Source organism: Delphinapterus leucas, chromosome 11 (genome assembly GCF_059928025.1).
Source record: "Delphinapterus leucas isolate spDelLeu-1000000601 "Yukka" chromosome 11, BTC_Dleu_Yukka2, whole genome shotgun sequence".
Classification (NCBI taxonomy): domain Eukaryota; kingdom Metazoa; phylum Chordata; class Mammalia; order Artiodactyla; family Monodontidae; genus Delphinapterus; species Delphinapterus leucas.
The window spans coordinates 14,718,618-14,744,942 of NC_143139.1; the positions used below are offsets into that span (position 1 = coordinate 14,718,618).

At 36.5% G+C, this 26,325-nt stretch overlaps 1 protein-coding gene across 6 annotated transcripts in view; it reads left to right on the top strand.

Moving 5' to 3' along the window:
- The window catches only part of PIK3C2G (phosphatidylinositol-4-phosphate 3-kinase catalytic subunit type 2 gamma), a 385,825-nt gene that overhangs the window by 75,794 nt on the left and 283,706 nt on the right, over positions 1-26,325 (top strand). For 5 of the 6 annotated variants that reach the window (XM_089920361.1, XM_089920358.1, XM_089920360.1 and 2 more), the window contains exons 9-12: positions 5,255-5,377; positions 9,387-9,420; positions 16,681-16,879; positions 22,641-22,763. In XM_089920361.1, the coding sequence (XP_089776487.1) occupies positions 5,255-5,377; positions 9,387-9,420; positions 16,681-16,879; positions 22,641-22,763 (479 nt within the window). The remainder of the gene's footprint in view (positions 1-5,254; positions 5,378-9,386; positions 9,421-16,680; positions 16,880-22,640; positions 22,764-26,325) is intronic. The other variant, XM_089920359.1, reaches the window with a different exon arrangement.

A 26,325-nucleotide genomic window follows, 5' to 3' on the forward strand; every position in this document is an offset into this window, starting at 1 on the left:
GTGGCAGTTTCTTAAGACAACAATGAAGTCTGCCACATTAATTGATTCTTCCTTTCATGAACGATTTCTCTGTGGCATGCAATGCTGTTTGACAGCATTTTACCCATAGTAGAACTTCTTTCAAAATTGGAGTCAATTCCTCTCAAACCCTACCACTGCTTTATCAACTAAGTTTATTTAATATTCTAAATCCTTCATTGTCATTTCAACAATCTGCACAACATCTTCACCAGGAGTAGATTCCATCTCAAGAAACCACTTTCTTGGCTCATCCATAAGAAGCAACTCCTCATCTGTTCAGGTTTTATCATGAGATTGCAGCAATTTAATCCCACCTTCAGGCTCCACTTCTACTTCTAGTGCTCTGGCTGTTTCCACCACATCTGCCGTTACTTCTTCCACTGAAGTCTTGAACTCCTCAAAGTCATCCACGAGGGTTGGAATCAACTTCTTGATTCCAACTCCTATGAATGTTGGAATCCTATGAATGTTGATATTTTGACCTTTTCTTTTGAGTCACAAATGTTCCTAAGGGCATCTAGAATGGTGAATCCTTTCCTGAATGTTTTCAATTGACCTTGCCCAGATCCATCAAAGGAATCACTATCTATGGCAACTATAGCTTACTGAATGCATTTCTTAAATAGTAAGACTTAAAAGTCAAAATTACTCCTTGATCCTTGGGCTGCAGAATGGATGTTGTATAAGCAGGTATGTAAACGACATTAATCTCACTGTACATCTTCATCAGAGCTCTTGACCATATGCATAATATCAATATTTTGAAAGGAATCTCTTTTTCTGAGCAGTAGGTCTCAACAGTGGGCTTAAAATATTCAGTAAACCATGTTGTAAATAGATATACTGTCATCCAAGCTTTTTCGTGCCATTTATAGAGCACAGGCAGAGTAGATTTTGCATAATTCCTAAGGGCCCTAGGATTTTCAGCATGGTAAATGAGCACTGGGTTCAACTTAAAGTCACCAACTGCATTAGCCCCAAACAAGAGAGTCAGCCTGTCCTTTGAAGCTTTGAAACCAGGCATTGACTTCTCCTCTTTAGCCATGAAAGTCCTATGTGGCTCCTTTTTCCAAGAGAAGGCTGTTTTGTCTACATACATTGAAAATCTGTTGTTTAGTGTAGCTACCTTCATTAATTACCTTAACTAGATCTTCTGGATACCTTGCTGCAGCTTCTACATCAGCAATGCTGCTTCATCTTGTACCTTTATGCTATAGAGACAACTTCTTTCCTTAAACCTCATGAACCAAGCTCTGCTAGCTTCAAACTCTTTTTCTGAAACTTCCTCACCTCTCTTAGCTTTCTTAGAATTGAAGAGTTAGGGCCTTGTTCTGGATTAAGCTTTGGCTTAAGGGAATGCTGTGGCTGGTTTGATCTTCTATCCAGACCACTGCAACTTTCTTCATGTCAGCTATAAGGCTGTTTCGATTTCTTATCATCCCTATGTTCACTGGAGTAGCACTTTTAATTTCCTTCAAGCACTTTTCCTTTGCATTTACAACTTGGCTAACTGGTGCAAGAGACCTAGCTTCTGGCGTGTCTCCGCTTTCGACATGCTTAATGTCAAATGATATCCTCACTAAGTGTAATCATTTCTAGCTTTTGATTTAAGGTGGGAGATATGCAACTCTCCCTTTCACGTGAACACTTAGAGGCTATTATAGGGTTATTAATTGGCGTAATTTCAAAATTTTTGTGTCTCAGGGAAGAGGGTGGCCCAAGGAGAGGGAGACAGGGGAACAGCCAGTAAGCAGAGCAGGCAAAACAGTATGTATAAATTAAGTTTGCCATCTTATATGGGTGACGTTCATGGTGCCCCAAAACAATTACAATAGTAACATCAAAGATTACTGATCACAGGGCTTCCCTGGTGGCGCAGTGGTTGAGAGTCCGCCTGCCGATGCAGGGGACACGGGTTCGTGCCCCAGTCCAGAAAGATCCAACATGCCACGGGGCGGCTAGGCCCATGAGCCATGGCCGCTGAGCCTGCCCATCCAGAGCCTGTGCTCCGCCACAGAAGAGGCCACAACAGTGAGAGGCCCGTGTACCACAAAAAAAAAAAAAAAAAAAAGATTACTGATCACAGGTCACCATAACAAACACAACAATGAAAAGTTTGAAATATTGCAAGAATTACCAAAATGTGACACAGGGACATGACGTGAGCAAATGCTGTTGGAAAAATGGCACCAATAGACTTGCTCAATGCAGGGTTGCCACAAACTTTTCATTTGTAAAAAAATGCAATATCTGCGAAGTGCAATAAAGTGAAACATAATAAAATGAGGTATGCCTGTTTAAGGTTTAGGTTTCCTTTTTAATGTACCTAAATGGAATCAAACTATATGTACTTTTTGTGCCCCGTATTTTTCACTCAATATCGTTTTTGTGATCTATCCACATTATTCTATATATGCTTTTGAATTATTTTCATTACTGTACATTACTCAATTAGATTAGCAAACTTGAACTTATCTATTCTACTGTTGATGTACATTCAAGCTAATCTCAGGGGGTTTTCTAGGGTACATAACTAGGGCCATAGACTTACAAGATAATACCAAACATTTAATTTGGTCATACACATTTCACAATATATAAGAGTTCCCATTGCTTTATTTTCTCACCAATGTATGGTATAGTCCAACTTTTAAAAATTTTGCCTACATGAGGTATATGTAATGAGATATTATTTCAGTTTTAATTTTTATTTTGCTGACTACTAATACCTTCATAATTCTTTACTCTTTTTAAACATAACATCAAACTGTATACTTTCTATCTTACTTTCATTATGATGTCATATTTATTAAATCAACTTTCTTGAAGTTTAATTTATATATATAAAATAAAATACACTCATGTAAACTGTATACTTTGACTAGTTTTGAAAATGTATATACCTATATAACAACCATTAAAAACAAGATATAAAACATTTCCGTTACAAAAAAAGTGCCCCATTACTTACCTGAAGTAAAAACCCTGCCATCCTAGACATCATGGAACTAAAGATTTACTTTCCCTCAATATGTATTTCTTTTACCTGATCTCCAGTAGAATTTTACTAGAAGTGACAAGCGGTAAGAGCAGAATCCTTGCCTTCTTGTTAAACTTAGAAAGTTAGTCTTTCACCACTGAGTATGATGTTATTTGGAAGTTACATGGTTATGGCATGAAGTCAGTTGATCCTTGCTAGGTTGAAGAAGTTTCCTTCTACTCCTAATTAGCTAAGAGTTTATACCATAACTGGGTGATGAATTTTATCAAATGCTTTTTCTGTATCTATACAGATGGACACATGACTTTTTTCATTTATTCTTCTCAAATTTTAAAAATATCCTTGCATTACTGGCATAAACCACACTTTGTAACAATTTAGAACCCTTTCTACATATTTCTGGCTTCAATTAGCTAATATTTTGTTAAGGATATTTGCATCTGTATTTATGAGAGACATCAGTCTATACTTTTCTTATAATGTTGTGGCTTGATTTTATCATTGGAGTAATGCTGGCTTTATAAAATAAGTTGAGAAATATACCCTCTGACTCTGACTCTGTATTCTGAAATAATTTGAGTAGATTTGGTTTTATTTCTTCCTTAAATATTTGATAAAAATCACCAACGAAACCATCTGTTTGGAGTTTTCCTTATAAGAAGGATTTTATTATAATTTCAATTTCTTTGACATAGAATTATTCAAATTTTAAAGCCATAAATTTGCCTCTAAATTTTAGTGGCATCCCACAAATTCTGATATGTTGGCCATCATCTCTTTAAATATCTCTCTGCCCCATTCTTATCTTTCCAGAACTCTAAATGCATGTATGACTCTGACAGGTATTAGATAGTATGTTCTGGTTTTTATTCCCACTCTTTTTCCCCTTTGATTTTGGTTAGGATCATTTCTCTTGACCTATCTTCAATTTCACTGATACTTTCCTTAGCTGTGTTCAATCTGCTGATGAGTTCATTGAAAGAACTCCTCATCTCTAATACCAAATATATTTTTATATTTCTACGGTTTCCATTTGACTCTTGTAGTTTCCATATCCCTGCTGAAATTCCCCACATGTTCATGCATGTCGTCCACATTTTCCACTAGATCCTGTAATATGCTAATCATAGTTACTAAAAGTCCTTGTCTGATTGTTCTAACATCTGGGTTATATATTCTGTTACGCTTTTATTATGTAAAGTTGATAAATCTAGTCAAGATTTGAGCTTTGTGTTTTGTTGTTGCTATCATTATCGTCAGGGCACATCAGGCTTCAAACTCCTCCAGTGATTAGTTACTATTACCTGTACTTATATAGGGGGCCTGGAGTACTAGCGACTTTTTCTCTGTTCCTGCTTCACCCTCAGCTTTCAACAGTCCCTGATTGCCTATGCCGCAGAGAAGATCTCTCGCAATACTTTTTTGTCTCTCCCCTAGCAGTGCTTTGCTCTTGTCTATTATTCAAAATAGACTCATTTTTGTAGTAGGGTAAAGGGAGTTCTGTGGTAATGATCAACCACAGCCTTAGGCAGACTGTTTTTGAGCCTCAAGATTGGAACTTTCTTAGCATTTCTGCCTCAAGAATGGAACTTTCTGGCAGCCAAACTGTCCCTTATATCTGCCATTAGTCTTGTACAGGAGAGAGTTTTCTGCCCCTCCTCCGTGGTTTCTGACTGCTGATTGGTATCCATGTAGGATCTTGGACTCAAGACAGGTCTCCTGCCCCTACCCCAGGAGCAAAAGGTTTTTGCTTCTACCATTCTCTTATCAGCAAAGGATCTTAACCCATGTCCTACCTCTCCCCCAGAAAGGTTTTGCTTTTGCTCCCCTGCTCAAAAAGCAAGAGGTTTTTGCCTGGGGTCAGGGTCACAGAGGATTTCTATCTCTTCTAGTATCATCATTTTTTCTAGTATCATAAACCAGCAACTTAGAGCTTTTGCTTCTTATGAGAGAAAGATCTACAGAATGAGATCTTTCATACCTCTCTCCCAGAAAGCTGATCACCTCCTACATACTGCACCTCTTTTGAAATAAACTCCATTTTGAAATCCTCCATTGGAATGACTGTGATTCTGGAATTGATAGAGCTGATGTGTTTTGAAAAGCCAACATTATTAATGATACAGATAAAATACATTAAAATATTATGGAGTGAAAGAGAGGTAGTTTAAAGATAAATTAGTGTCCCCTTGATTGCAATAAATTGTAAGATATCAATCTTTTCATCTACAGCAAAATCTGGATAATATTATTGACGATGTTAAAAATATATGCATTGTTCTGGGATGTGTGGAGACCAAACAAATTACAGATGCTGTAAATGAACTAAATCTTATTCTTCAGAGAAAAGCAGAGGTAAATACAGTCATTTATTACACAGGAATTATTTTAAACCTAAGTTCAATAATTAATTAAGGAGAGTGAAAGACTTTTGACTAACTAGCATATATGTGATGTGTGAGTGTGTGTGGGCACATGTACATTTCAATCATTTGCGGGTAATGGAAACTTAATTCTATTATACCAAAAGGATTTAGTTAAATTAAAAGGAAATTTCTTATACCTTTGAAGTGTAACTACAATATAACCTTCAAGTGAGACTGAAATCAACTCCACAATCCTACCTAGATGAATATGCTTATATAATAATATTCACAGGCAAGCGTTTGTATAGTCTATTAATGGCTCTCATGCACACCAGAGTATGCAGATGTAAGCACCCATGCTTGCATGGACAAGCACATATGCAGGAAAGAAGAGATCAGTTCATGTGGTATTCTTTGCTGAATCTTCAAGGCACACTGCTTCTATGATCTCACATTCTGTGATGATTTCCTGGTTTTTCAGTTTAAAAAATGAGTACTATGTGATTGGTTTTTTAAATCTCAGAAATATGATGTAGATTACATGTGATTATTGCCCAAGAAAAAGATTAGGACATCTGGTTACAACAAATCATTCAATCTTGTTATTAGTTTAGCACGTGATAAAGCCAAAAGATATGATGCTGCTGATAATAATAACTAATACTTCATAGTGCATTGCAATAATAGTTTCATTTACGTATTACTTCATTTCACTTCATTTTTATTTTATTTCAATTCATCCTCACAGCAATACCTTGAAGTTGGTATTTTAAAGTTCATTTTAGAATTAAAATCTGATGCTTAGAGTGCTTGTGTACAGAGGATTAATAAGTGGCAAAACAGAGATTTGAATCCAGGCCTCTATACACACTCCAGTACATATGAAACTTCATGAGAGAGTGATTGCATTCATTCATTATCTGGATGGATAGGAACAGCAGAGATTATATTACCTTGAATGTGCCAGCCTTGAAATTTCAAAAATATATATTTAGAAAGTAGACAATTATACTAATATATATAAATCGCCATGCTTATTTTTTCAAATAGATGACTGATAAAAATCAGTAATTTCTTAATGTTGGACTTCCTATGTCTTATTATAATTAGAATTGTGGGTTTTTGCGATTAGATGTAATAATGAATATAGAAATTTAAATACCTTATTTGCATTACATGAACAGTGATAGTGATAACTAAGAAGCAAAAGAGTTATACCACCAAAAGATTTTCCAACACTTGAAGTTAATCGCCAGGATACCAAGGTAGTGAGAATTAACTTTCAACAAGGCATTCATTTCTCTTAGATTATCACATTTTGGAGATATTACAAATACCTAGAGCTGATAATAAAACACAAAGAGCATAGGGTCACACAAAGATGATTTGAATTCAATATCTACAACTTTCTAGATGAATATCCTTTGGAAAATTAATTCATTTCTCTAAATTTCAGTTTTCCTCATCTCTAAAACAAAAAAGAAAACAGAATTTGAAGGGTTCTTGTGATATTAGAAATAACATTAATAAAGGGGCCAGATGATAGTGCATCTTGAATGAGAATCATTATTATTACTGGAAGTTGTAGGGATGATGCTGGTGGTAGTTTTTTAGACTCTTCCTCATGAGGACAAGATGAAAGTTTTAACTCACACAAGCACCACTTAGGACCCTCGTATCTCAGGGCCATTGGTTACAGCCAGCTTCACAACAAATATGAGCCTTTGCTAGAGTAGGAGAACAGCTGTATAAATGTGCACACATGTCTTTCCATCTGTTAAGACCACTTGGTTGTTCTTCAATTTTTATGTCCTGCTCTTGGTGAATCAGTAGAAACAAACTGATCAAAGAAGGAGGAAAATCTAATTTTAGGATGAAGCACTTCAAATGCTGTTAAACTAGTACTAGCTATAAAAAGCTTTACCTTTAAACATTCATTTTCTGAAACTCCCTAAAAGAATGAAAATGACAATTTTCTCAGAAATATCAAACTTTCAATATATCTGAAGCCAAAAGAATCCTTCAAGGAGAAACTAAGTATTGATATTTCCTAGGAAAGCTATGAACAATTATAATTATCAAGAGAAGCTCATATTCACATTGCACATTTCTTATATACTTATGAGCAGCAAATTGTATGTGATTATTCATGCATAGAAATGAAGAAAAAAGTTGACAATTAATAGTTTTATTCCATATATGTCAATGGCCAAAGTAAATAGTTCAATATCTCCAAATAAATGTCTACTCCAGATTCTACTTATTTTGAGGACACTTTAAAAGTTCACATATCTCACATCATTCAGATTTTTTCTCCATCCATTTTTCCATCCTATCTTAACTATAGGCCCACCTATACAAGAAAATTGGCACGAATAATAAGTACCTTTTACAGAATTTGTGCATTAACCAACTGTGGCTAATAATGCCAAAGTCGTTCAATCTATCCACCCACCATAAACCTAAGATTAAAGAAATACTGAGAAATATGTCTTCTGCCAACAAACTCAAAATTCAGAAGCTTTCCTTTTTTCTTGGCTGCATTTTTTGGTAAGAGACTATTTCCTGCCATACATGGAAGTAATTAAGTATTTATTAAATGTAAGTTTTGGCAAAATGAAAAATTGTATCACAAATGCAGTTGTACTCTGTCTACTGCATGCTCCCACTCAGCACTGTAAACAATTTTCCATCCTCAGAATTATATTCCAGAAGCTCACATATTTCCATTAAATACACAATAAATGAACTACAAAATAAAAAATACGGTCTTACGCATTGTGCTGTAGGTGGATGTCATGGTGATCTTAAAATACTAGTTTACATTTCTGAATAAACTGAATTCTAGTTAAGTCATGCTGACATGTTTAATAGTCTCACCCACATGGCTGGGGTAAAGATCTTATGTGTAGTTGTTAAGCCCAGTGGTTGAAACTATGCTCAGATGAAATATTTTACCTAAGAGAAATGCTTCTGAAAAGGTTCATGTGAATGATGCTTTTAAGTGAAAAGTTGTATGTAAATTTAATTACATTCTAAACACTACAGAAGTGTTTTCTCTCTAAAAGGAATACTGTAGCAAGTTCTTTGTTACAGGAAAATGATTATTTCCTAGTTTATTTGTTTGAAAATCCAGCTTTTCATTAATTGGATTTCCTTAAAAGCAAACTTGTCAAAGCAAAATATTAAAAAAATTTAGTGTCAATTAAAATGGATCTTATTAGAAAACTGAATTTGCTTTTGGACTGAAACGTCATTTCTAATGAACCTGTGAATCACCTACCTTATACAGTTTTCATGATAATAAAGTTATAACCAGTAAATACTAAACCACTAAAGTAATTCCAGGCCTACAATAGAGATAAACATAAACAAACAAGCAAACAAATAAAACCACCAAGCTAATGTATATGAACTTAAATGACAACAAAAATTTCAGACAGTATTTTTTTAAAATTCAGGATATGATCTCAAGTGTTTGACTATCATTTTTTTTAACCCTAAAAAATAAAGGAAACTATATAGTGAATCTGTATGATTTTGCACCCTTCCATCCAGTCTTCTTCCTGTGCTGCCCAAAGCTTGTATCTGAAGTGACAGCTAAAATAAGAACTGGACACACTAAACAAAGAGAATTACAGATCTTTTATATTAGAAGTTTAGTCACTGCTGTGGAAGGGGGATTGAGTTTAGGCTATATCTGTAGAACTGTTCTAATAATACTAAAAAAAGGCTGAGCTTATGCTAAAGATTTTTTTTTTTTTCTGAATCAAATAACCTAGATTGCTGATTACAACAGTCAGAAGGCTTTTCTTTCATTTTACAATTTAGATTTCCTCTGTTTAGTAAGCAACATTGATATATGACACTAATAAATACATTTTCTTTTATCATGCCAGAGAAATTTCTGTATGTAGACTTTGGATATTATTGGTTTGGTTTCCCAAATTTGTTTTCTGAATAACAAGTGTATCTTTGGACCTGTTCTTCTTTTTCAGAATTTTCATCAAAATTCAGAAACTTCAGCAAAAGGTAAAACATACATGCATACTAAACAAATTATAAAACCAAAAATAATTTATATTTTTCAATTTTTCTCCAAATATTATAACACACACCAAAAGAATACTTTTGAGGGAAAAAATGCTTTGTTAAAACTTTATTTACTGATGGAAGTGATTATTCTGCAAGTGAATAAAAATCCACACTCCCTAAACTTTTGGCCTGAGGTTTTTTAAAAATAGGGCAAGTCAAGAGAGCTATAAAAATTAAAGGAGGCATTTTTCACAGAACTAGAACAAAAAATTTCACAATTTGTATGGAAACACAAAAGACCCCGAATAGCCAGAGCAATCTTGAGAACGAAAAAAGGAGCTGGAGGAATCAGGCTCCCTGACTTCAGACTATACTACAAAGCTACAGTAATCAAGACAGTATGGTACTGGCACAAAAACAGAAATATAGATCAATGGAACAGGATAGAAAGCCCAGCGATAAACCCACGCACATATGGACACCTTATCTTTGATAAAGGTGGCAGGAATGTACAGTGGAGAAAGGACAGCCTCTTCAATAAATGGTGCTGGGAAAACTGGACAGGTACATGTAAAAGTATGAGATTAGATCACTCCCTAACACCATACACAAAAATAAGCTCAAAATGGATTAAAGACCTAAATGTAAGGCCAGAAACTATCAAACTCTTAGAGGAAAACATAGGCAGAACACTCTATGACATAAATCACAGCAAGATCCTTTCTGACCCACCTCCTAGAGTAATGGAAATAAAAACAAAAATAAACAAATGGGACCTAATGAAACTTCAAAGCTTTTGCACAGCAAAGGAAACCATAATCAAGACCAAAAGACAACCCTCAGAATGGGAGAAAATATTTGCAAATGAAGAAACTGACAAAGGATTAATCTCCAAAATTTACAAGCAGCTCATGCAGCTCAATAACAAAAAAACAAACAACCCAATCCAAAACTGGGCAGAAGACCTAAATAGACATTTCTCCAAAGAAGATATACAGAATGCCAACAAACACATGAAAGAATGCTCAACATCATTAATCATTAGAGAAATGCAAATCAAAACTACAATGAGATATCATCTCACACCAGTCAGAATGGCCATCATCAAAAAATCTAGAAACAATAAATGCTGGAGAGGGTGTGGAGAATAGGGAACACTCTTGCACTGCTGGTGGGAATGTGAATTGGTTCAGCCACTATGGAGAACAGTATGGAGGTTCCTTAAAAAACTACAAATAGAATTACCATATGACCCAGCAATCCCACTACTGGGCATATACCCTGAGAAAACCAAAATTCAAAAAGAGTCATGTACCAAAATGTTCATTGCAGCTCTATTTACAATAGCCCGGAGATGGAAACAACCTAAGCGCCCATCATTGGATGAATGGATAAAGAAGATGTGGCACATATATACAATGGAATATTACTCAGCCTTAAAAAGAAATGAAATTGAGCTATTTGTAATGAGATGGATATACCTAGAGTCTGTCATACAGAGTGAAGTAAGTCAGAAAGAAAAAGACAAATACCGTATGCTAACGCATATATATGGAATTTAAGGGGAAAAAAAAATGTCATGAAGAACCTAGGGGTAAGACAGGAATAAAGACGCAGACCTACTGGAGAACGGACTTGAGGATATGGGGAGGGGGAAGGGTGAGCTTTGACAGGGCGAGAGAGAGTCATGGACATATACACACTAACAAACGTAGTAAGGTAGATAGCTAGGGGGAAGCAGCCGCAAGGCACAGGGATATTAGCTCGGTGCTTTGTGACAGCCTGGAGGGGTGGGATAGGGAGAGTGGGAGGGAAGGAGACGCAAGAGGGAAGACATATGGGAACATATGTATATGTATAACTGATTCACTTTGTTATAAAGCAGAAACTAACACACAATTGTAAAGCAATTATACCCCAATAAAGATGTTTAAAAAAAAAAAAAAATTAAAGGAATACTGAAAATATCCTTACAAGAATTCCAAGAAACGATAAAATTTTATTTAGCTAATTATATCTTGAAGTAAGAGAAGTCAGAAATGCAGCAGATGTCTTTCTTCAAAGTCACAAATTTCAAATTTAAATTCAAGTTCTATTTGAAAGACCAATTTAACATAACAGGTAGGAGGATTGGTTCTGGAATAATTAGTATTCACAGAAGCTCTGAGCCTACAAAACTGCAAGCCACAGGAGGACTTTGCCTCTGTAGAAAAGAGCAGACTGTGACAGTGTGGTGTAGAGGAATCAGGCAGAACTGGTTTTGAATCCCCACTCTGCCCACTTTTTGACTCTGATCGTTGAAAAGTAAACTCTTTGATCCTCAGTCTTCCTAATATGCATAAAAGATAGGATAGTATGTAAAGTGCAGGGTGTGGTCAGGGTTGTTCTTGTTTGCACAGGCAGATGGTATTTGGCTTATGAACACTTATGAGTATCTTTAAGGAAATGGTCTGACTCACAGATGTTCAACTAACACCCCTGGATTCAAAGGTGACAGTGAAGCACAAATGATAACCCCAATCTGCCCTCCACACCCTTAGTGGTTTTCAGTAGAAAGTTATGTACAGAGTGATAGCCCCTCAACTCTATTCCCACCACTCAAAAGAAGACATTCAATTACATGGGAAGAACTCCCCCACTTCACATCATAGAGGAAAATGGGACAGCAAAGGATATGGGACAAAAAAATCTGTGCTAATGCAAAAATCTAGGCATTCATAAAACTCCAGAACACCACAGAATAAGGGGAGAGATAGACACCCCCTAACAATGTTTCTAACACAGAGTCCAAGTGAAAGTGCAGAGTGAACAAGCTGGAGGTATGCCTATATGAAACTGGCCCTTTCTTCCTTTCTATTAGGAATGCTGGAATAAAATCCCCTCATCCCATGTTCCTCAGGGGTTGAGATATGAAATCTCACAAAACTCCACAGAAATGTTCCCAGGGACTTATATTCTATGCTAAGTCATCACAGAGAAGGAATTAATTCTATGGATTAAAAATTCCCATCCACAGCTCTCATAAGCTTTTGATAAATCAGAATTCTCATTCTGCAAGATAAATATATTTTTTCTAATATTTTATTATGTAGAAGCACCTTACAGCAGTTTATGGAGCAGAAAGAAAGAGTTTGCTGAAATGACAGCAAAATGAAATGAACATTTGCCAGCATATACATGCAGTTGCTTTCTATTCGGGTACTCTGAAATAAAATTCTAGAACACTCTTTACACAAAATGTTGATCCAACAATAAGCCACTATTATTGATGATTCTTATACTTAATATTCTTATCGATTAATCTCAATATACCTTGAAGCTGACAGGTTTGATCATACCTGTGCTCTACACCAGTGGTGAACAAATCTGGCACGCTGCCTGTTCGTGTGAACAAAGTTTTTTTTGGAACATGAAAAAAACCCCAGATTTTAATGCAGACCATGTCTGCAAGGAAAGCACAGCCTTCATTGGACACAAGAAGCATTGGACATAGGATGTGACAAACAGTAACGCTACAGAGACCATTTTCCTTTCAAATGTACACTAGAATAAAGTCATGTACTCTTACCACTTCATTTCCAAAAAAAACAAAACAGATTCTAATTAATGCATTTTAATTGCCTATATATTGTCATTGTTTCTTTATTTCCTGATAACTATAACTCTTTTCTCATTGCAAAATCAGGTGTGATAAGTATTATTTCTCCATATTTCACCACCAAGCCCAGTACTTTGAGTCCTTAATACATTTCTGATGATATCTGAAATGCATTTTTCACCCAGAGTACTGGAAGTAAAGCACAATGCATAAGCACACATCCCTATACTACCTCAAAGACGCAAATTATAACCTAAAATTGTATTTCAGCACAAAAAGTAAAGAGTAGAGTTTGAGTAATTATCCAAATAATTAAGATTCTCCAAAATGTGTGCTGGAGCTTGAATTAATGAGATCTCTCACTCAAGTTTATGATTTGTGTATTCATTTGCACAAGATTGGGAATTATTAACGAGAAGTTGGTGCTTCCTGCTTCAGAGTACCAACAGCACAATCTGGGGACTGGAGAAACAAGATGTTTCTATAAATTTATAATTCTCTGCCTCCTGTTGTTCAGGAGAATCCCTGTTGGTTGGCCTCCAGAGTTTGAGGAGGCCTCTTTAAAGACTATTTTTATGCTGCTTTACTCTTCTGTTTCATTAATTGCTACTGCTGATTTCTCAGAGAATTTTAATTACAGCTCTTTCACTCTGCTTGTCACCTCAGGCTGTTTCAACAAAGGACACAATTTTAGAAATACAGCAAATAAGGAAAATTTGGCCATCTCATGAATTTTGTACAAATTTATAATAACTGTGTTGAACAACAACAACATATTTAATTAGGGGCAGAGCTACTGAGGGACAGGATGTGGGAAGAAGCTCCATGCTGAAGCTGGCCTCTTTCCTGAGTATCCAAACGCCTGGGCACTGGAACACTGCAGACTGTTGGAGGAAACATAAAGCTCTTCCTGCTATTTTCTTTTCAAACCAACTAGGAACCAAAAAGCAATTTATGCTTGTAAACTACTTACGAGAAAGTGCACGTGTTTGAAAAAACAGCAGTACTGTGTGATTTGACACTGAACATGACTACGCCAAATCTGTGACCTGTTCCGTTCCTAATCTTAATGGACATTTCTGTTTCTATAACTTAAAATATGAAAACCTTTAAATATGGTACAGTGAATAAACACATTATGTGAATTAAAAAAAAACAGATATTAGGAACATAAGTTTTAAGGATGTGCTTACTTGTTCTCTCAACGTCTCCTCAGCTTCCCAGGGTTCGGCCACCTCGCTCTCCTGGGCTGTGGCCCCGGGGGGACTCGGAGCTGCACGTGGCCCAGCCTCCCGCGGGGCTGGGAGCGGGGCTGGGCGGTGGAGCCCCGCCCGGGCCTGGCGTCGAGGGCCCCACCTGGGAGAGGTGAGCACTACTAGCCTTGCTCAACCTGTGGAAGAAGAGCCTGCAATCTGGAGAAGAACTGGTGTTCAGGCTGGACCACTACGAAGCCAAGGCCACGCGGCACATCTTCCTCATCAGACACTCCCAGTACCAAGCGAACGCCTCCCTGGAAAGAACCGCCCTTTGACCCCCCGAGTCGTGAACCGGAAGTACTAACTGGCCTGGGACTCACCAGGCTCGGAGTTGAAGTTTAATAAAATCGTCCGTCCGTCTGTGACCAGCGCTATAGAACCCGCCAACAGCATCACCTAACACCTGCCAGGCGTCTGGAAATTCTGCACAGCCCTGCTGGGGGGAAGGCGGCCCGTTGAAGCCGACCCGCCCGGGTCTCGCGGGAAACGGAGGCTGTGCGGAATCACGAGACTGAGCTCGGATGCAGGCAGACTTCTGGAGCTGCATCCATGGGCGGACGGCGAACATCTTCAGCCGCTACACCTTGAGCGGGCGCGGCCGTTCTCTCCACAGGCGGGCCCCGCGCATCCCTCCGCCTCGGCCGCATCACCCACCCGGCGGTCCCGCCCGAAGGCCGAGGAGCTGTCCGGACGCTCGGGGACACGGCCTTCAGGCCTCCGGACCGAAGGCGGACCCTCTGAGGGCCGCCTCGAGGGGCCGCTCTCCTCCTCAGCCCTGCGCCCAGCTACCTGCGTGGGAGCCGGCGATGACACGGTTTCTCCCCTCTGACTTCCCCGCATGGGCTGTACTGCCGTTTCGTTTCATTTCTCCAGGACAAGGCGTCGGAAAAGTAGAAATATCTAAAATTCAGCATATCAGTACATATTTCTGGCCCAGGATGGAAAAGGGAACGTTCAGGTCGTATCTTTGGCAGGGTTTTCTGCGTCACTCTCATCTAACAAGACGCACCTGTGGGGTTTAAGGAGGCCCTTTTGGGGGGATTGGACGAGGCCTGATGTATCAAGGGGTCTTGGTCATGACCACAGGAGCCTTGCGACCCCCGACCCTCGAGACTTCGTCAGCAAGGACAGGCACGGGTGACTCAGGAGCAAGAGGGCGCCAGAGCTTCCATTCATGACACTTCACTTTATACATTCACCTAAGACCCTTTGTCACTTAAATATGTGTCAAAGATTTTCCTCTTCTAGGTTAAAAAAAATAATTTTAAAACATAATTTTTATATTTGAGATTATTCATTTAACTTCTAAAACATTATAGTTGAATATTAAAAATAATTTCAAGTCATGAGCATTATTATGATTATCGGCCTTCACTCATTCACTACTGCATACAAAATACCAGCAGTGAGTGTTATTCACTGGCCCCATTAAGAGTCTGATAGTGAATCCTACCCCAGGATGACGTTCGTCATCCTCATAACCTTCTCCATTGTCATGGCGCCATCTTTCCTGCTTTGGATCAGAGTCCACCAGTTCTGCCTGGTCCATTTCATCAGCCTCTTCTGCTTCCTTCCCCTCAGAGAGGAGTTTTTCCAGCAAAGCGTCTATTGGGAGAGAGAACACCATTCTCAGAAAAATTTACCTTAAATTCGATGATTAAGGGACACTTTTCATGTGCTCTACAGTAAATTGGCATGCCTTCATTTAGCAGACGCTTGGAAACTCCTGGCCTCTGTACTTAAACAATTTTATTCATTTTTTTTTTCCTTCATGACAAGTCACTTCTGGGAATAATCAATAGACTCCCTTTAAATAACTAATGGTAAAACTCAAGTAAGGCATTGATTTTGAAGAAATGTAGTAAATATCATAAATCTTTCACTTTAAACTTATTTCAGATCCCAGCCATGTACTAATACCATTCTCTTTTTATAGCAGCACAATGTATATGATTAGTGTTCAGTTAATGGCAAACATCATAGCATAATCAAACTTATTATGATTAATTTTTTAGATGGAGTTTGTTTAAAGTACTTATAAGCCAGGTAGATAACATGTACCTTGTCTGAAAATTAATTCTAAAAAATAATAATCTAAAACAAAAATATTGCAAATTACAGTTGATCAGAATGCCAAATTAATAACCCAAAACTCTGATTTGTGATTAAAGGTTGTGCTTCCCAAATTTCTGCAACTAAAGGTATGAAAGCTTATTAACTATCTATACTACTAGCAGCTAACCCAGGCTGCATACAGAGGCACAGATGGCTAATTGGCTTCAGTTGGTAGAGGGTCATTTAAAATAAATTTTGTTATAAAAATTTTCAAAGCTGTAACAGATGGTTTTATGATAAATATTGCCCTTCACAGATGACCTGACTTCTATCCCTTTCCCCACCTAGGTTTGATAGAAAGAGTGACAACTGAACTATCTACCTCCGTCTACCACCTAATTGATATCTATTGCAGCAGCTTTTATGCAGATTTCCAGCCTCTAAATGCACCTGTGCATAGTGTTTCCTGCATAAATCTGGGGCTCCATTCCCACCTTAGCTTCACAGTGTATGCAGCCCACAATATTCCAGAGACCTGGGTGCACAGGTAAGTAATGATGAGTTTTTTGCAAAAGGGTTAATTAATTTTGTGTAGCTTCTAATTGAGTATAATTTGCCTTGTCCTTATTTGCAGGAGCAAATATTTTATTTTGAAATTTAATCAGCATGGATTTATCCATATTCTTAAAATCATTTACAACTTTATTTCCAGTGCACATTCCTTTTCCCTCAAGTCTTCTCCCATTCTCCATATTAAAAATAACTGCATGTTGTCCATGTATCATTATGGAAACAGAAAATGCTCATCCTACTTAGTGATTGCCCTAAATTTTTCATTTTTTATGTTTGAGTTTAAATGACTAATGCCAATTAACACAGAGCAAGATAGCACACACACATACAGGGTGATGGGGAGTATTTAAAAATAGAAAAAAAGTCACTTTGATCCCTATCAAGTTGTGAGCAGTAAATATTTTGTGAGATTAGTACATTGATAAAGTGGGAATTAGCCAAGAGTTATTTGAGTTACAATAGAAATTAACCACATTTATGCATGGAACATTGCCAGATTTTAGGTTGACTCTGTTATATAGTATTTTCTTGAATAACATAATTAGAGTAAAATTATAATAATTTTTTAAAATTCCTTATGGATTAAATCTATAAGAAAATACTGATTAAATCAATTAAAGTTGATAAGAGAATAGTAATTTTCTAATGGATTTATTGTACCCACTGCATTTAGCATCTCAAAGAAAGGCTAAAAGAAACAATTTTAGAAAAAAGAAATAATTTTTATCTTGGAGTGTATTTTTGCAAATAACAACTGTACGAATATTTATAGAGTTAATTATAAAGGAAATTTTACCTTCATATGTAAAAAAACCAAAACTCTATCATCTCTCTGTCTCACATATGCATTTCTTTAAAACCCATGGGAAAATTGTCTTATGCTTTTTCTTAATTTTATGAAGAATTTTAAGAGGCTGATGTATAATCTAACAAATTGCCACTCTAATGAATGTTCTCATAATTTTTAAATCATTACTATATCCTTATTAATTTTAATTCACATGGAAAAACTATGTAGCCAGATAAATACAGATAAAGCTATATGCATAGAGCATGTATTCAGTATTTATATATGGTGGGAAATTTAGTTCTGTTTATTTTTTCTATTCTCTGTTTTTTTTATTTCACATAATCTTTATTATTTTCTTTCTTTTAGATTTGGGCTGAGTTTGTTCTTCTTTTTCTAGTTCTTTGAGTGTAAATTTAGATTATTGTGATCTTTTTTTTTAATTTTTAATTCTTTTTAAATTTTTTTAAAAATTTTCTTTTTTTAAAAAATTTTTATTGAAGTATAGTTGATTTACAATGGTTTGTTAGTTTCTGCTCTACAGCAAAGTGAATGAATCATACATATATCCACTCTTTTTTAGATTATTTTCCCATATAGGTCATTACAGAGTATTGACAAGAGTTCCCTGTGCTATACACTAGGTCCTTATTAGTTATCTATTTTATATATAGTAGAGTGTATATGCCAATCTCAATCTCCCAACTTATCCCTCCCCCGCCAAGCTTTCCCCCCTGGTAACCATAAGTTTGTTTTCTACATCTGTGACTCTATTTCTGTTTTGTAAATAAGTTCATTTGTACCATTTTTTTAGATTCCACATATAAGCGATATCATATGATATTTGTCTTTCTCTGTCTGACTTACTTCACTCAGTATGATAATCTCTAAATCCATCCATGTTGCTGCAAATGGCATTATTTCGTTCTTTTTTATGGCTGAGTAATATTCATTGTATATATGTACCACATCTTCTTTATCCATTCATCTGTCAATGGACATTTAGGTTGCTTCCATGTCCTGGCTGTTGTAAATAGTGCTGCAGTGAACATTGGGGTGCATGTATCTTTTCAAATTATGGTTTTGTCTGGATATATGCCCAGGAGTGGGATTGCAGGATAATATGGTAGCTCTATTTTTAATTTTTTAAGGAACTTCCATACTGTTCTCCATAGTGGCTGTGCCAATTTACATTCCCAACAATATTCCCTTTTCTCCACACCCTCTCCAGCACTTATTGTTTGTAGATTTTTTGGTGATGGCCATTCTGATTGGTGTGAGGTGATACCTCATTGTAGTTTTGATTTGATCTTTCTTCTTTTAATGTAGGCATTTATTGCTTTAAACTTCTTTTTTTAGTACTGCTTTTGCTATATCTCCTAAGTTTTGGTATGGTGTGTGTTCATTTTCATGTCTCAAGATATTTTCTAGTTTCCTTTTTGATTTCTGTTTGACCCATTAGTTGTTCAAAAATATTCATTTACTTATTCATCTCACTTATGTGGAATCTAAAAAACAAAACAAAACAAAATGAAAACAGACTCTCAGAGAACAAGTGGTTGCCAGAAGGGAGGGGTGGGGATGGGGGTGAAATAGGTGAGGGGGTTCAGTGGCATAAGCCTCCAATTATATAATAAATAAGTCACTGAGATGTAATATACAGCATGAGGAATATGATCAATAACATTGTAATAACCTTTTTACCCATACAGATGGTTACTCAACTTATCATGGTCATCATTTCATAATGTATGCAAATATCAGATCATTATATATTACACCTGTAACTAACATAATATTGTACAACTATATTTCAATAAAATAAAAAAGAGAAACTAAAAAGTGTTAATTCCCATTGAGAATTTTCCAATTTTATTTCTGCTACTGATTTCTACTTTTATTTTATTTTATTTGTTCAGAAAATATACTTGGCATGATTTCAATTTTCTCACATTTGTTAAGACTTGTTTTGTGACCTATTTTGTGATCCATGTGCACTTGAGAAGAATGTGTATTGCCCTAAGCTTGGGTGGACTGTTGTATAAATATTTGTTAGGTTCATTTGGGCTATAGTATTATTCAAACCCTCTGTTTCTTTATTGGGCTTCTGTCTGTTTGTTCTATTCATTATAACCAATATTGAGATCTTCTGTTATTATTGTGTTGTTGTCTATTTCTCCTTTTCATTCTGTCAATGTTTGCTTAATATATTTGCTTCAATTTGGGGTGCATGTATATTTACAACTGTTGTATCCTCTTGATGAGTTGACCCCTTTATCATTATATAATGTCCTTGTCAGTTGTGACAGTTTTAACTTAAAGTCTATTTTGTCTTATATAAGTATGGCCACTGCTGCTCTCTTTTAATTACCATTTACATAGAATATCTTTTTCTGTCCTTTCATTTTCAGGGATGTCCTTAAATCTAAAGTACATCTCTTGTAGACAGCGTATGGTTGGATCTTGTTTTCTAATTCATTCAGTTATGCTATGTCTTCTGATTATAGAATTTAATGTATATTTAATGTAATTAATGATAGGGAAGGACTTTCTATTTTCATTTTTTCATTGTTTTCTATCTTGTAGCATTTTTGTCCCTCTTTTCCTCTCTTGCCATTTCCCTTTGTGTTCTTTTGAGTTTTTGTAACGGCATACTTCAATTCCTTTCTTATTTTCTTTTGTTTCTCTTTTATTGGTAGGTGTTTTCTTTGTGGTGACGATGGGCCTCACATAAAACATCTTATATTTAAAACACTGTTTTAAGCTGATAAGAACTTCAATCAGATACAAAAACTCTACTCTTTTCTTCTCCCCTCACCACACTTTATGTTACTGATATCACAAATGGCATCTTCTTATATTTTATATATTTTTATTATTAAAGTTTTTCCATACTTTGTCCATTATAGTCTATCCAGAGTTAAAACTTGTTCATGTACCACCATTACAGTCTTACAGTATTCTGTATTTGTCTGTATATTTTTCTTTACCAGTAAGCTTTTATACTTTCATATGCTTTCGTGTTGCTGTCTAGCATCTTTTCATTTCAACTTGAAGGACTCCCTTTAGCATTTCATGTAAGTCAGGTCTAGTGGTGATGAACTCCCTCAGCTTTTTACCTGAGGAAGTATTTATTTTTCCTTCATTTTTGAAGGACTGCTTTGCCAGATATAATTATATTTTTTTCTTTCAGAACTTTGATTATATCATTTCCACTCCATCTGGCCTTTAAGGTTTCTGCTGAGAAATCTGCTGAAAAACTGATGAGATCTCTTTTGTGTGGCAGATCACTTTTCTCTTGCTGCTTTCAAAATTCTCTCTCTGTCTTTGACTTTTGATGTTTGATTTTAATGCGTTTTAGTGTGGTCTTCTTTGGGCTCATCCTAGTTTGGTCTGTTGGGCTTCTTGAAACTGAGTGTCCATTTCCTTACTGACAATTTACAAGTTTTCAGCCATTATTTTTTCATATCAGCTTTCTGCCTCTTTCAGTTGTTTCCTCCTGGGACTCATATAATGTGTATATTTGTCCTGTGTGTCCCATAAGTCCCTTAGACTTTCTTCCCTCTTCTTCATTTTTTTTCTTTTTGTTTCCCTAACTGAATAATTTCAAATACCTATCTTTGAGCTCACTGATTTTTTTCTTCTGCTTAATCAAGTCTGCCCTTGAACCTCTCTACTGATTTTTTTTCAATTCAGTTATTGTATTCTTCAGCTCTAAAATTTCTGTGTGGTTCTTTTTAATATGTATATCTCTTTCTTGATGTTCTCATTTTGTTATATATAAAATTCTTTGTCAGGTAGTTCATATACTTCCATTTCTTTAAGATTAGTTTCTGGAGATTTATTTTGTTCCTTTGCTTGGGCCATGTTTTCCTCTTTCTTCATATACCTTGTTTTACTTTGTATTGGGATTTGAGCATTTGAAAAAAACAGCTACCTCTCCCAGTCTTTATGGAGTGGTTTCATATAGGGGAAGAATGTTACCAATCAGTCCAGCTAGAGATTTGGGGGGCTTTTCAAATATTTTCTGTAGATGCATATTCCCTGGGCTTCTGTGATGCACACTACACTTTCCCTGCTCCCCTCTCTTCCTGCCAATGCAGAGACCATCAAGCTGCATCAACCTCTGTCTGTTGCCCCGCATATCCTCTGGAGTGGCAGCAAGCCTCCCAGCTCTTCTTTGCTCTCCTAAATCCATGGTCCCCAGGCATTTAGAGTATATCATACCCTGTCAGCATTCTGAGACAGAAAGCAGTCCCTCAGGCAGCACCCCCCAAAAAAGCTGCAACATTGGAATCACAATCCAAATCTTTCCCAAGGGAGAAGCTGGGAGTTGGGGGTTTTCTCCTATTCATTTTGCACTGAGCTGGGGGGAAGTGGTGAGTGAGTTTGTGCTAGTTCAAACCATTGCCTTTGTTCTCAGAGTCCTCCAAACTGGCGCCCATTCCTATTCTGCACTTAGATTCAGCAAGAGAGAAACCAGTCCCTTGGATAGACCCCTAAAAAGTCTGAATGTTAGGCATATGTTCTAGTCTTCTCTTTCCCAGCCAAGGGAGAAGCTGGGAGTTGGGAGTTTCCTCCTGATCCCACAACACTACTGTGAGGAGGAGCTCTGCAAAATGAGTGCCATGAATTTTCCTGCTGATTTTTATGTGGCCGGTTTTGCACTTGCCTGTGGTGCAAGAGCCTTTTAACATGTTTCTGGATTTCTCGCAAAGGAAATTGAATTGGTGTCTCCAGGGGGGAAGGAGGGTCTAGGGCTTCTTATTCTGCAATCTTGCTGAAGTCACCAAACATAAATTCTTAGTAATTTTTAAAGTACACTCTATACAAGCAAATAGCACTTTATCATTTCATTTGACTTTTAACTATAAAAATAATTGACCCATATAGAAAACTGGTTCCTTTATAGCATTCAGCTTATTGAATCAATGTTGTTTCTTTTTAGGTATAAAGCATTTTCTTTTTCCTGTTGGCTTACATATGCTGGAAAGAAACTGTGCCAAGTGAGAAACTGCAGAAATATTCCAGTCAAAAAATTGTTTTTTTTCTTGGTCAACTGGAATGAAACGTAAGTTTAATCTTTATTCTGGCAGGATCATTTGTCTAATAAAGATCAGGGTTTTTTTTTACCCTTTTCTTAAGTGAAGGGTATGATTTTTTAAAAATATTGTCAGTTGATTTGATTCAGTGATGTGATAAATATGCTAGGTATAATAGATAACTGATTTCAATTCAGCAGATTAAAGGTCCATTTAAAAATCTAGATAAGTGTCCAATCTATGTGTGTTGAACTGCTCAAAGAGGGAAATTGGGAAAGGGAGAATTATTAATCATTCACAGACTGTGGATAAAAGGAATACCCTCTACTTGGAGTTAGAGGGAGGTAGATTCCAGATATAACAAAGAAGAAAGAAATCACCTAATAACATATGTAGTCTCCATTTTTCCCCAAAAGCCAGTTATAAATTTCTTTAAACAATCAAGTTTTTGAACAGTAATTATCTATGCATTGTGTAAACTGTCACCTAATTTGGGGTAAGCAACTCCTACTTCATAATTTTATAGAGATTTATTAAATGAAGAAGGAAGAGTACCTTCTTGGCACTATCCATGCCTTCCTCTTCTTCTCTGCCTCCCACCTCAAGCCTTTGCTTTACTCAGAATCTCAGGGGCCTCCTAGGCTCCATCTATGGTTTTTATATGGTTACCATTGCTTTTCCTTGCTATTCCCATGACACTGCTCTGCTGTCCTTTCTCTGGGGTCTCCACTGATCCGCTGAGAGCCAATTTTCTTCCCACCACAAGTAGAAGCAAACTCCCCAGCCTACTATCCATCAGCCATTTCAGAAGGTCAGGCTTTCTTAGGAGATAATTTGACTCCCAATATTGTACTGTCCTATTGATATATATGAGCCAAAACTTCTGGGACTCTGAAGATGGTGTTAGAATAGTACCATCTATCCCACTCTTAGTGTTACCACAATCGATGGAGACTGAGTCCTGAGGCATAACATGTGTTCCTCAATTCTTACGTACTCCAAAGCAAATCCTCCTCCTTCTAGGACTGTGACAACCTTTATCTCTTCTTGAAAACCTGACCTTCAATTACAAAATCCCCTTCCATTGCACAGAATCATTTCTGTTTGTAAAATTCTTTAGTGGCTCCCCAATTCCTATAAGGTAAAATACAGGTAATTTAGCATAGCACACAAGGCCCTCTGTGGTTTGGTCCCTGCCTATCTCTGCACTTTCATCTCTGGAGTTAGCCCCACTCTCTGCCCATGCACCCAGCCAGCCACTCTTCTGCGTCTGATCTACTTACCCTATGAACTGAGAAATCACGCCTCTGCTAGAGGTCATCCATCTGTCAGGAGAACAGTGTCTCCACTGCCTACTTTGGGAACTCCTAATTATCTTCCAGAACACTCCTCCACCTTCTCTATAAACCCTTTCCTGTATCATTCTGTAAAAATTGGCCACCTTTTCTGTTTTCATTTGGTCTGAACCTCAAAGTACTGTCTTATGGTCTCTTACTGAATGTGTTTGTTTACATTTCTGTTTGCTTCTGCTAAAGGATACAAAGATTTTTATTTTCAAATTTAAAAATTTTATCCCTAGCAGATAAAGCAGCACCAGACACAGTAAGAGTCCAGGAACTGTAGCTTGGAAAGTGAATGAATTTTGTATAATAAGTGATTCCTCAAAAATGCATTAACCAGCTCAATTATTAGAATTATTCTTCTGACTTAATTAAAACATTCCTGGTTGTTTCAAAAAGTCAGATTCATTTTCTACTGACAGATATGTGCTATTATTTAAACAATTCAAGGGGAAAATCTACTAATTCTAAAGTCAAAGAAAAAAATCTCAAAATAAATGAAAAATCATTAGTGTTGTTGGAATAACTTCATTGGTATACTTTTCTTCTCTTCCTTCAAGAGTACATGAGTGTTTCTCTTCCATCCTCCCTATCCCACCCCTCTAGGTGGTCACAAAGCACTGAGCTGATCTCCAAGAGGGAGGAGATATGGGGACATATGTATATGTATAGCTGATTCACTTTGTTATAAAGCAGAAACTAACACACCATTGTAAAGCAATTATACTCCAATAAAGATGTTAAAAAAATAAATATAAAATATAAGTAAAAAATTTTAAAAATAAATTAAAAAAAGAGAGCGCATGATTGTTATCATTCCTGTGAGAGTTTCTTTTTTTTTTTTTTAACATCTTTATTGGGGTATAATTGCTTTACAATGGTGTGTTAGTTTCTGCTTTACAACAAAGTGAATCAGTTATACATATACATATGTTCCCATATCTCTTCCATCTTGCGTCTCCCTCCCTCCCACCTTCCCTATCCCACCCCTCCAGGCGGTCACAAAGCACCGAGCTGATATCCCTGTGCTATGTGGCTGCTTCCCACTAGCTATCTACCTTACGTTTGGTAGTGTATATATGCCCATGCCTCTCTCTCGCTTTGTCACAGCTCACCCTTCCCCCTCCCCGTATCCTCAAGTCAGTTCTTCAGTAGGTCTGTGTCTTTATTCCTGTCTTACCCCTAGGTTCTTCATGACATTTTTTTTTCTTAAATTCCATATATATATGTGTTAGCATACAGTATTTGTCTTTCTGTTTCTGACTTACTTCACTCTGTATGACAGACTCTAGGTCTATCCACCTCATTACAAATAGCTCAATTTCGTTTCTTTTTATGGCTGAGTAATATTCCATTGTATATATGTGCCACATCTCCTTTATCCATTCATCCGATGATGGGCACTTAGGTTGTTTCCATCTCCAGGCTATTGTAAATAGAGCTGCAATGAACATTTTGGTACATGACTCTTTTTGAATTTTGGTTTTCTCAGGGTATATGCCCAGTAGTGGGATTGCTGGGTCATATGGTAGTTCTATTTGTAGTTTTTTAAGGAACCTCCATACTGTTCTCCATAGTGGCTGTACCAATTAACATTCCCATCAGCAGTGCAAGAGTGTTCCCTTTTCTCCACACCCTCTCCAGCATTTATTGTTTCTAGATTTTTTGATGATGGCCATTCTGACTGGTGTGAGATGATATCTCATTGTAGTTTTGATTTGCATTTCTCTAATGATTAATGATGTTGAGCATTCGAGAGTTTCTTTGATTCCCTCAAGAGTTAGTTACTTTAACCCAGAGTTCTTTTCATTTTATTTCCATTAAAAATATTTATTTACCATTTTTCTAGGTGCTTGGCCTGTAGCATTCTTTATATATTTTATTAACATGTACCCATTACTCTACAGATGATCATACATTTTATTACTAGACTGTAAACTTAAGGACAGAAACTTCGTTTAACAATAATATGTTACATAGATTTTGACTGCTGTTGTATTTCAGTCATCAGAGTATACCCCCCAAATATATTATCTCATCTAAACTTAATAACAAAAATCCAGAACAGATACTGTCGTCTCCATTTTACAGATCAGAATATTAATGTTTATGAAGCTTAATTAACTTGCCCCAGGTCCCACAACCAGTAAGTGACAGAACTAGTGCTCAGACCCACTCTGACTCCAAAGCTGAGGTTTTTACTGTGATTTTCATACTGTTTCTTACAACATATAAGATCTTGGGCTGAGTA